General features: G+C 46.6%; 1 protein-coding gene across 1 annotated transcript in view; it reads right to left on the reverse strand.

The window, feature by feature from the left end:
• MYO5B (myosin VB) overlaps positions 1 to 12,681 on the reverse strand; it is a 370,702-nt gene extending 358,021 nt beyond the window's left edge. Inside the window, exon 1 of the mRNA XM_024235813.3 lies at positions 12,276 to 12,681. Coding sequence (XP_024091581.2) covers positions 12,276 to 12,302 — 27 coding nt within the window. The 5' untranslated portion in view covers positions 12,303 to 12,681. The remainder of the gene's footprint in view (positions 1 to 12,275) is intronic.
• Between the last annotated feature and the right edge of the window lie 222 nt (positions 12,682 to 12,903).

Below are 12,903 nucleotides of genomic sequence, written 5' to 3' on the forward strand. Positions count from 1 at the left end.
TTACCTTTTCACCTTCTGAGATACACAATATCCAGGTCACAGTATGAATAAAAATGGCATTTTATTGCCTGGTATTTTTTAATCATGGAGGCTGATCTCCAAAGCAAGAGACCTGAGCTTCTTAGTCCTGAAGACAGAAGCCTTTTAATTCCACACAGAAGGCATCTGGATGTTCTCCTTCCTCTTCAGATTTTGTGTCACAGCATGTTTGAGTTTTATAACGGCAAAAGCTGCCTGGGAAAGTCATTAACTTTTCAGGATGGGCCTCTCCATTCCTCCCCAAACTTCAGCAAAGGAGACAAAAGTTGCAGAGTCTGTGTCACTATTAGCATTGTTCAAGGGAGGGTGATGATTTATGAGCCGGTAAGTTTTAGGAAGAGCATTATGAGCCATTAATGTGAGCCAATATGTATAAGCTTGCTCATTCTCACAAGCAAATTAGTGAGATCAGTGGAGCCCATCTATGCCTAGGTCCGGAAAACTCGAGGACTTCCTCCTGGGTCAAACTTAAAACGCTCAATTGGAGGATGTTTCCGTAGTGCTTTAGCAAACCCCCTGATAAGCACTTAACACGGTAACAGGGAATGAATTGGGTCCTGGATATACCTCTATAAGACACTCTCCTCAGATCAGGAAGGGAATCTGTCCATGATGGCCAGAGCGGACAACCTGAGTGAGGAAGGCAAGCTCATCTTCCATCACACACCAATTTCCAGAGGGCAGGGCACACCTATAAAAGGCAAAGACCTTTGACTAAACAAGAAGATGTGGAAAGGCTTCCAGGAGTCTCAGGTCATGGTCCAGAAAGAAAGCAAAATACCCATTAAAATGTCAAGCATGGTAGGAAGCAGGCAGCTTTTCACTGGAGGATGTTAAGGGGGAGATGGAGCCAGGAAAAGTGGACCAAGGCCCTGAGAATGAAAGGATGGTTAGTTTTAGATCAGAAATACCCAATTTTAAGCTCCTTGAATTTCAGGTATGCTGTGGTTTAGATGTGATTCATTTGTCCTCAAAGCTCATGTTGAAATTTGATCCCCAATGTGGTGGGGGTGGGAGGCGGGGCCTAGTGGGATGGTTTGGGTTATAGGGGCGGATCCCTCATGAATGGTATGGTGCTGTTCTCATGGTAGTGAGTTCTCACTATAGTGAGACTGGATTTGTTCTCCTGGGAATGGATTCATTCCCACGACAGTGAGTTGTTATGACAGGATGCCCCTCAGATTCTGTCTTTTTGCACACGTCTGCTTCTGCTTTGACATTCTCCACCATGTTATGACATCAGGACAGCCCTTACCAGAAGCCAGGGCAATGCCCTTGAACTTCCCAGCCTACAGAACTGTGAGCTAAATAAACCTTTTTAAAATAAATTACCTAGTCTCAGGTATTCTGTTGCGGCAACACAAAATGGACTAAGACAGTGTACTTTGTTACACTTGGCCTTTTTGAAGATGTGGATCTCATTTGGGACTACATGGCCTAAGGAAAGCCAAAAGCAGGGGTTCTGCCTACATTTGGGACAGAGTTTTAAGAAGCACCAGGATGCACATGGGGCTGGGTGTGGTGGTGGTGGCAGTGGCAAAAGAACACAAGCAGGATCAGACCACCTGCCATTCTTTCTGCACATGGACTCGATCCTTCTCTGATCTTGGTGGGTTTTCTGTTGCTGGGGCAGGGAGAGTTGCAGGGCAGTGCTAGGTAGAAAGGACCCTCTATATTAGGGCCCCTTATATCCAAATGATGTTCTGACTCACCATAAATGGGACAGATAACCTCATGGAAGGCAGTAGAACACAGTGGTCAGAAGCTGGGCGCTGAAGCCAGGCAGCTTTGGGAAAGTCACATAAGCCTGTGTTATTGTTAAATGAGCTAACATGTAGTGCTGAGACGTGACTTGGCACAAAAGCCCTCCATAACCAGTAGTTTTCCAACTAGAGGGTTCAAAATACATAAGCTCAGAACAAATGAAGGGGAAAATACATGCCAAGGTGCTTTATTCTTTAAATGTATATATTCTATGCTGGATATTCTGGTTTCCATGTTTTCCTATCTCAAAATATAGAGTGGACTGGGTGCTGTGACTGATGCCTATAATCCCAGCACTTTGGGAGGCTGAGGTGGGAGGATCACTTAAGGCCAGGAGTTCAAGACCAGCATGAGCAACATGGTGAGACCCTATCTCTATACACACACACACACACACACACACAAAATTATTATTTTTAAGTTAGCTGGGCATGGTGTTGCATGCCTGTTCCCAGCTACTTGGGAGGCTGAGGTGGGAGGATTGCTTGAGCCTAGGAGATTGAGGCTGTAGTGAGCCATGATTGCACCACCACACACACTCCAGCCTGGGTGACAGAATGAGACCCTGTCTCAAAAAAATAAAATAAAAATATAGAGTAGTCATTTAAATGAGCAAAAACAGTTATAAATAATACCAGTTAATACAAACAAGAAATATAAGGAAAACAACACATTGTTCCCAGTGATCAATAATGTAGAGCCTACCAAGCATATGAACAGAGGCTCAACCCTCCAATGAAAGTCAACTTTAAAACATGTGTAAAACATTCAGTATGAATAAGAATTTAAAAAAAAAAAAGAGAGAGAGAGAAAGAACAATGACCCGAACTTAGAGTGGTGAAGAAGCAGACCGGTTCTCTTGTGGTGGCTATTGGCCATATCAATGAAGACTATAAATGTGCATGCCAGCAATTCCACCTTTAGGAATTTATTCTGAGAAAATAAATGAGGTTACAAGAACAATCTTTCACAGTGTCAAAAGATTAACAATTTATTGGTATGTTCAAAAAAGCTAGAAGACAGGATCTTGAATGTTTCTAATGCAAAGAAATGATAAATGTTCGAGGTGGTGGACAACCTAATTGCCCTGATTTAATCATTATACATTGTATATGTGTATTAAAAAAAATCACTTGAACCCCATAAATTTGTGCAATTATTACTGTCAACAAAAAACAAAAGGAAAATAATTGGAACAAACCTAAATGCTCATCAGCATGGGAATGGTTAAACACATTACAGTATATGGCATCAGATCTTGGCAATTTAAAAAATGTATATTTTTAAGAAAAAATTACAGTACATCCATATGCTGCCTTGTGCAGCCATTAAAAATGGCAAAAGTGCCTTTGTAGGCTACAGGAAAAGATAGCCATAGATTAAGATTTAGAGTAATAGACATGTCATGATCCCATTTGTTTTGAGTACATATTGTGCATAAGTCTAAAGCAGCACTGCCCAAGAGAAACAGAATGCAAACTACAACTGTGAGCCACCTGTGGTACTTTAAATTTTCTAATAACCACATTTAAAAGGTGAATTGAACAGAATATTTTAGCCAATATACAAATAACAATCACTTCAACACATAACCAATATAAGAAGTATCAAGGATATTTCGCATACATTTTTCTAAGTCTTGGAAACCCAGTGTGTACAGTACTGCATGCTTCCAGCTCATCCCAAGCTCGGCCAGCCTCATCGCAAGTGCTCAGCAGCCACATGCAGTTACCCTGTTGGACAACGGAGGTCCAGAGAACATGCCTAAGTGGTCAAGAACAGCTGTTTCTGGGAATGAGACTACAGAGCTTTTGTCTTTCCTGCATTGTATGGATTGTTTCAATAATCATTTGTATTCACAGAGGGAAAAGAGAAGCATTGTGAAAAATGCTTTTTAATTTTCCTTTAAAGCTATAATAAGAGACCACAAAGCACAGGTTAAACTTAAAACTTCTTGGCTCATGCCTGTAATCCCAGCACTTTGGGAGGCCTAGGCAGGTGGATCACGAAATCAGGAGATCGAGACCATCCTGGCTAACATGGTGAAACCCCGTCTCCACTAAAAATACAAAAAATTAGCCGGGTGCGGTGGCAGGCACCTGTAGTCCCAGCTACTCAGGAGGCTGAGGCAGGAGAATGGCGTGAGCCCAGGAGGCAGAGCTTGCAGTGAGCCAAGATCATGCTACTGCAGTCCGGCCTGGGTGAAAGAGCGAGACTCCATCTCAAAAAAAAAAAAAAAAAAAAGCTTCTTTCAGACTGCTCTTGCTCCTTCCCCAGAGATGGTGGGGAGTACGGTGTCTTGTCTACCACTCTCATAGTTCATGTTTGTAGCAATCCTACTTCCTCTTTCACCAAGTCTCCTTGTGATCAAGACCCCTTCAGGACAGCAGGGAAGGGTTAGGGAAAAAAACATGCTAGCCACATAATGCTGACCGCCACCCAGCATGGTGACTGGAGGGAGAAGCAAACTGATGAAGAGTTGCCAACACTATGTTAGACAAGCACTTCACATGGATTAGGATCATAAGCCTCCAGTAACCTTCCCATGGTGCAGGTACCACCCCAATTCTTCAGATAAAGAAATCAAGGCTTAGAAAGTATCTGTTCCAATGTGTCAGAGCTGAGAGCACCACAATATCCAGGGTGTCCACGTCAAGATCATTGTCACAAAGGCCTTAGAAATGCCCATACCAAGCTCCTGATCTTACCCTTATTAACACCATGCTATCAGACAACTGCATTTCTTCATTAAAGAAAAGCAAATCCCAGGCATCATTTGGAAGAACCCCAGATCCTGACATTTCTCCTCTAAGCTCTTTCGTAAATCTCCAAATGTAAATAAATGCTTTCACTTAGACAAACCATTTTCATCCAAACCCAACATGTCAAAAATCAAGAATTATCCCTGCTCCAACCTGACTTCTGTCCACACTCAAGGTGGACATCTCAAGTTCATAGTTGACTCTTCCACTTCCCTTGCCCTTAATAAAACATTTATTGAGTTCTAGTCTCTGTAATCTCTACGTAACTACAAAAAGTAGTAATGAGTTCACCTAGCAACCAGATCTTCATTTCTAAATTCCATTCTTCAATAAAAGGAAACTGACAGGCATCAGCTTAACCAAGGGATCAAAGTGATCCATCAGTAACAAGACACATTGATATCACTGTCTCCTGAGGTGATGCAGTAAGAAAGGCACAGCATTTCTGATGTGTTCTTGCCCAAAATTCACAACTTCCATGTAAGCATAAGACAGTCTGACAAACCCAAAATCATTCTATAAAATTATTGAGAAATGCTTTTTTTGGGGGGGGGGGGCGGCAGACAGGGTCTCACTGTCACCCGGCCTGGAGTGCAGTGGCACAATCACAGCTCACTGCTACCTCAACTCCCAGGCTCAAGCAATCCTCCCACCTCAGCCTCCAGAGTAGCTAGGACCACAGGTGCCTGTCATCACACCCAGCTAATTTTTTCTATTTTTTGTAGAGACGAGGTCTCGCTATGTTGTCCAGGCTAGTCTCGAACTCCTGGATTTAAGAGATCCTCCCATCTTGGCCTCCCAAAGTGCTAGGATTACAAGTGTGAGTGACTGTGCCTGGCTTGACCAATGCTCTTCAAGTGTCAAGGTCATGAAAGACAAAAAACTGAGCAACTGTCACTAGAAGGGGGCAGGGAGCTACAACCCTAAAGGAAATGTGGAATCCTAGACAGGATCCTGGCCCAGAAAAAGAACATTAGTGAAAAAGGTGGTAAAATTCCAGTGAGCTCTATAGACCAGTTAGTAGTATTACAGAAATGTTAACTTCCTGGTTTCAATAATCACACTATGGTTATATGACAGGTTAACACTAGAGCAATCTGGAAAAATATAGAAACTGCACTATTTTTGCAATGTTTCTGTAAGTCTATATTTCAAAATAGTTAGAAATAGTACTATAATTATCCCCACATACATCTAGCTCATACCTGTCCCTATGCTTAAACTCACTATCCCCTGTCTCCTCCTGAGAGCATCCTTCTTTACAGCCTCCTCATGCATTTGAAATCCTATTTATTCTTTAGGCCCCAGTCATGTCCCACTACACCTTAAAGGAAGCCTTTCCCCCAATACTGTAGCCCACCAGACAAACACTTCTACAAAGTGCCTGTAACTTCTACAAAATGCCTGTAACTTGTAGAGGAGTAAGTGCACTCCTCTAATGACACAGATAATCCTGTATTGTTAGTGTATTTTGTGTATTTAGCTTTTATCACCAAACACACTGAAGGCTCCTAAAAATGTCTGGTATGTCCTCTGTTCTCCAGAATTTCACCCTACTTAGATAAGGCATCACATAAAAACTATCAACAAGGCTGAGGCAGGTAGATCATGAGGTCAAGAGATCAAGACCATCCTGGCCAACATGGTAAAACCCCGTCTGTACTAAAAATACAAAAAGTAGCCGGGTGTGGTGGCACACACCTGTAGTCCCAGCTACTCAGGAGGCTGAGGCAGGAGAATTACTTGAACCCAGAAGGCGGAGGCTGCAGTGAGCTGAGATCGTTCCACTGCACTCTAGCCTGGTGACACAGTGAGACTCCGCCAAAAAAAAAAAACACCTCACCCCTATCAACAAAGGAGGGCAGGGCAAGAGCCTGCTCAATTGAGTACAGGTTACAGGCCATTGGAATATGCCACATCCACAAGTCACAAGTAGAAACTTCAAAATTCTGATGATCACCAACAGGGTCAAGCAGGATCCACTGGGCTTATAGGCCCATCTGAAAACGGGGAGCAGAGGATCAGAAGGAAAGTGACAGCATGACACACAACCTCCATAATTCTCTTCAGCCTTTCCTGGGACCCTAGAGGGGCCAAAGCCCTTGAAATTCTCAACATCCACTAAGCTAAGCCACCATGAGTTATGGGTTAACTTGGGCTCCTAGAATCTGATCCTGAGACAAGGATTTCTCTCAAGAGACTTGTAAGGCAGTGTTTTCAGGAAAAGACTGGTAGGGGAGTAGAGAAGGTGGACAAGAGAGGGAAGGAAGTCAAGCAAACATGTGATATTAAGGAAAGTCCCAAGCATGGTAACTTTAGCTCAACTGTACAAATAAACTGAAAACAGTATGGGCCATACTTTAGAGCTGTTCCATTCTCAAGGTGACGAGATAGGAAACTAATGTCATTACAGTACCATTGGTTAAGGACTGTTCCCTTTTGCAGCGTGTCAATTCCCAGGCTCCCTATGCACGCAGGCAAAACAGCTTCAGGAGCTTTGACAAAGAGATGGGTGCTGGCTATTGGGAATGAGCTAACACCAAGGCAGGTATGCAGGGAAGGGAGTAAGGGGGAAACAAGAGGAGCACTAACAGCATCTGCTGACACTCTTCAAGTCCTCATGTCTTTAACATTGTCACCACTTTTTGGAAAAAAGAACATCACTCAGAGCCACCAGCAAAAGAAGGAATCATCAGCCCCTCCAGCAGGGACGACTGGGTACAGAGGAAACAGGTGGCTCTTGCTGCCTTCAGACTGACACTTGGGAGAAACTTACATTACCTGAGGTATAGGTAAGGGACAGTTAAAGGACATGTGCCCAAAAGCACAGAAGATCTATTTTTCAAATGATTGGTCCCAAATCAGGCGCCCTTAGTAAAGGCTCCTGGGTGCAAAGCTGCCATACACATGGTGTGTCTGCCAGTAAAGTAACCTCCCAGCAGCACTCAAAAACCCACTGCTCAGACACTACCTATCAGTTAGAAGCCAAGCAGGAAAAAAGGTTATTTGAAGGCATTGGTTTCAAGGCACCAGTTTCAATTTGATGATTTCTCATTCACTCTGCTGGCTAGAATCAAAGTAGCATATTGAAAATCCAGGTATTTGAAATAGCAGTATTTAAATTTTTTGTCCCAAATAACTCTTCTATAGACAAGAGTTGTATTATTCAGCCTGAGGAGGAGAGGTTACATTTTATGCTTTAAAATCAGACTACTATCTGCAATCATCATAGTGAAATGGTATTCACCATGCTTGCACATGTGTGGGCTTCTTTCTGGATCTATGCAAAGCAAAGCCCACATTGTCTTTTCCAGTGGGTTGGGAGCCAAGCACTCACACTGACCACATGCATGCCACTGTGACAACAGAGACCATCATCAGCTCTACCTTTGGAGCTGATATGAGAGTGAATAAGACTGACTCACTTTGACATCACCCTGAAAGTGTCTGGCACTGACTGGTGCTCTTTCTCCATCCAGAAAAACCTCACTACAAAGAAAACAATTTCTCAAAGGTGAGGTGTTGGGTCTTCTGAGAACAGGAGTGTCTCTGTTCATAGAGAAGTGCCCTTTGGCCCCCGACCTACCAAAAAAATCATGTAACATATAAATTGCCAGTTGAAGGGAACAGATCAAGAAGAGCAAGAACACATTTAATTCGATGGAGGGAAAAAGAAAGTCTTTTCTTAGATAACTAGAAATACACTAAGTTCTTACTGAACACTATTTAATACAAGCTAATATATATTTAAATGTTTCATATTCCAATAATATCTTCTAACTGTCACAAAAGCAACAGGTATAATCAAAGGGCTTTAAATTTTCCATTCTCAAAAATGTATAAATGCTGTTAGCATAATGGGTAATTATTTCCATCACACATAATACATTGATGTGTGTGTGTGGCTCCAGTGTTCATCACATTAGGAAAGCCCACTCGCAAGTTAAAAATAAAAGGGAACATTGGCTATTTTGATAATACACTAAAATGAATAATCTCTAAGAAACAAAGTGAATCTGAGTAGCAGGCACGACTTCCCTGTGTAACTTATGATTCACATGCACACTGAGAAGCCAGCTTGGCAAGTGGGGAGACCATGGTTAGGCAACTACACAACTGCTTCTCATAGTAAAGCACAAGTGTGTTAATTGCCAGGAAGAATAACAACTGCTCAAAACATAAATCTAGAAGCTACTGTCTTGGGTCCCAGCAAATCTCCTTAATTTCAGAATCAAGACCCCAAATGATTAAGAACTGGAAACCCATTAACAGAGCAAGGTGCAGCCCAGCAGCCCTTACGGGAGAATTCTAATATTTGTTTGGGATTAATTATGCCAACCCCTCACACCAATGAAGCGAAGCTACTTTTTAAGTGTCTTATATCCAAGACCTTTCTCTGGTGACACCAGTTTTCTACATCTCCATAACCTGAGAAAAAGTACACTGAAACCCAAGTTCAGACTCCCACTACTTCATCATTCCTAAGAATTAACATGCAATGTATTCATTTCTAACTAAAAATCAAATTGAGTATTTTCTCCTACAAGTGTTGTCTTTAAAAGCAATCCAATATTAATTCTTGTTCTTCAAAACCAGGGCTCCGAAGATTAAGGGTTTATTCGATTGTCCATTAGCCTCATATGAGCACTATTCAAGGTCATGGAAAATGCATATCATGAAAAAAATTCACATGGATTTCAGAGTTTTCTGCACCAAAACAAATTCATAGTTTTATACTTGTTATAACAAGTGTGAATAGGATCTGGAACAGGGTCTAGTTTGAGGCACTAAGAAAGGTAAGTCACCAGTTTGAAAAGAAGCCCCTTTCAGGGCAACATGAATTCTACTAAAATTGAAGCAAGACCGAACATCAAATTTATGATGAAGCATGGAGAGAAGAATTGTGAAATCATTACTTTGTGAAAAGTTTATGGGGACAACGCCCCCCAAAGAAATCAGTTTATAAGTGGATAACTCATTTGAAGAAGGGACGAAGCGATGTTGAAGATGAAGCCTGTATCAGCAGACCATCCACATGCATTTGAGAGAAAAAAAAAAATGTATCTTGTTTGTGCCCTAATTGAAGAGGGCTGACAATGGTAGAAACAACAGCCAACACCACAGACATCTCAATTGGTTCAGCTTACATGATTCTGACCAAAAACAAAGTTGAGCAAAGTTCCCACTTGATGGATACCAAAACTGCTACACTCAGATCAACTGCAGACAACAGCAGAGCTTTCGATGGAAATTCTAAGCAAGTGGGATCAAGACCCTGAAGCATTTCTTTGAATTGTAACGGGATGAAATGTGGCTCTCCCAGTACAATCCTGAAGACAAAGCCCAATCAAAGCAAAGACTGCCAAGAGGTGGAAGAGGTCCAGTCACAGCCAAGGTAGACTGGTTCAGAGCAGAGATCATAGCAACATTTTGGGGGAATGCTCAAGCCATTTTGCTTGACTTTCTAGAAGGCCAAATGATGATGACATCTGCTTATTACAAGTATCTTGAGGAAGCCAAAGCTTTAGCAGAAAAACACCCAGGAAACTTCACCAGAAAGTCCTTTTCTGCCACAACAATGCTCCTTCTCATTCCTCTCAAAGAAGAGCAATTTTGCAAGAGTTTCTACGGAAAACTACTAGGCGTCCACCTCACAGTCCTGATTTGGCTCCTTCTGACTTTGTGTCCTAATCTTGAAGTAAATGACCTGCATCTTTTCCAGTTAATAACGTAAAAGAGACTGCATCGACATGGTTAAATTCCCAGGACCCTCAGTTCTTTAGGGACGAACTAAGTGGCTGGTATAACTTACAAAAGTGTCCCAAACTTGATGGAAACTGTGTTGAGAAATAAAGTTTATATTTTTAATCTTTTAACTCCATTTTTCCCCCACAAACTTTCCCCCTTATATAATACAGCAATTCAATATTGCCTGACAAAGGACTTTGACACATTGTAGGTATATTCAATTGAGTCACTCCTTTTACTTAGGAGTACAAGTTGTATCTCCATGCACTTTAACGTAACAAAGCTTCAGCTCTTTGAGCACTCCAGTTCAGATTTTTCCCCTGCTTCACTGGCTTCCAGCCTCCAGTCCCAGGTCCTGAAAACCTAACCGGCTTCAGGGAAAGAACTGAAAGCTGAGCTTTTAGGGATCCTCCCAATACCTCCACAGCTAAGAGGGGTGGGGTGCCCTTCCAAGGCCAGGACTGCCACAGAGTTCACGCCCTGGCTCCCGCCTCCTCCCCCAGAGGCCGTCGCCCATCCCTGATCGCTGCACAGGTGGCCCCTGGTGGGCTCGGAAGCAGTATCTGAGGCTGCTGCGGCCGCACCCCCAGCCAGGTGACAGCCTCTGCGGCCACCTTCGTGAGCGTGAATTCATCCCTGCCGTACTCCCCTCCAGGAGGAATGGGAGAGTTGAAAATTCCTCAAACTTAGAAGGGTGGCCAGCCCACAGAGCCGAAGGGCTCCCACATGGGCTAGACAGCCGCGCGTGATCTCCAGGTAAGGACGCGGAAGTGACTGCTCCTACCCAGCCCAGACCCGTTGGCCCGGGCGGGTGTCCCGGGAATCGCACACCCACGCAACACCCGTGGACACTACACGCACACACAACTCTGCATGGAGGCGTGTGCACAGGCACTGTTAAACGTGTTTTGGCCACCCAAGAAGACGAACAGGAAAACCAGGCATTAGACTATCCAAAACTTGTTTTCTTAAAGGGGCATGGGGCACATGTGAAGAAAAGGCCTTTGCCCCTCTCACTACTGACTCCAGGTTGAAACTCGAGGGGTCCCAGGCAGCTGCAGCGCTGCCTCGAGCTCCCCTGGAAGCGGTGGCTCGTCCCTAACTTTAACCACAGCAACTGCTGCGGAACGCGGGCGTCTCCGCCCGGGCTGCACCTGTTCCCGATTCGGAGCACCCAGCCTCGCACATCCCTTCTGACCTTGAAGGCATCCTGAAACTCACACCCTGCTCCCGGTTCGACTTTACTCCAACCCCCTCCCCGCAGTCACTGAAGCCCTCTTTGTACCAGAGGGGCCGCGTCAAAACACCCATCCCCAGCAAATTCACAATGCTCTTCCCTGGGGTCTCCGAAGACAACGGCGCACCCCTCTACCCATTGCTTACCCCCCCATCCAGCCGCCGCGCCCTCACGCGAGGTTGTCTCCTCCCTCTCCACCAAGTCCAGAACCCCCACCTCTCCCAAGTCCAGGGTTCCCTGTTGTGGGTATGCGGGAGGCGCGCCCTCGAGAGCCGGCGCCGCAGAGCCCCTGGGGCGGGGTCCACGGCGGGGACAGGGGACAGCGGCGGGCGCACCGCGGGGGACCGTCCCGCGCACGGCGCTCAGAGCTAGCAGGGTCGCCCTGCCGTTCGGGGAACTCGGCTGGAGCCGAGCCCCGGCAACGAAAGTGAGGGGCGCGGCGGGGAGGGGGCAACAGCCCTGGCTTTGCACTTGCCCTGGCGCTGCGGAACCTCCAGGAGACGGGTGGCCGGTCAGGGCGGGCGTTGCCGGAACCGCCAAACTTTCTCCGCCAACCGAAGTTAGGGACTCCGAGAACGGTGACGAGGGGGACACCGCGGGCGGGGGGGGGGGGTCTCCCGTCACCTCCCGCCTCCAGTAGCCGAGGGAGAAGGCGACCCTGAGTGCTAGGTGGCCCCAAGCGCGCCACCCCGGCCCCTCGGCGCCTCCCTCGCGGCCGCGCTCACCTGGCTGTAGAGCTCGCCCACCGACATGGCCCGGGACGGGCGGGGCTCGGGCCCCGGCTCCTGGCTGCCCCGCGGCTCTCAGTCCGCGGCTGGCCCGCCTGGCGCCATGTTCCCGGGCTGGCCTGGAGTTTCTCGATCTTCTCGCTCTTCGACCTGCCCCGCCGGCTTCCCGGAGGCGCCGCGGCAGGCTCGCTCCCGGCGGCGCGACCTTTACTCCTGCCGCGGCGGCGCAGCTACGGCCCGACAGGAGTTGCGAGCGCCGGGGAAGGAGGCCGCGCCGCACCGCTCCCCGCCCAGGTGTGGGGAGGAGGCGAGGGCCAGCCAGGAGGGAGGACCCACTCGCGTCAGAGCGGACGGCCAGTGCGCCGCCGCGCCTCTGAGCCCTGCCGGTGCCCGGCCCGACGCGCCCTCCCGCGCCCCCGCTGCCACCTGGGCCTCCGGGCCGGGGGCGGGGCGCTCAGAGAGGAGCTCGGGGACCGGCGCGGGCCGCCCCCTGCTGGACGCCGCGCGCGCGCAGACACAGGTGCGCCCCGGTGCCCGCACCTGCCCTGCAGCGCTCCGCTTCCACCCGCACCGGGCCCGGCGGAGTCCGACACGCACGCGGTGCAGACAAGAAAAGGGGAGAGGA

The sequence above is a fragment of the Pongo abelii genome, chromosome 17 (genome assembly GCF_028885655.2).
Source record: "Pongo abelii isolate AG06213 chromosome 17, NHGRI_mPonAbe1-v2.0_pri, whole genome shotgun sequence".
Lineage (NCBI taxonomy): Eukaryota > Metazoa > Chordata > Mammalia > Primates > Hominidae > Pongo > Pongo abelii.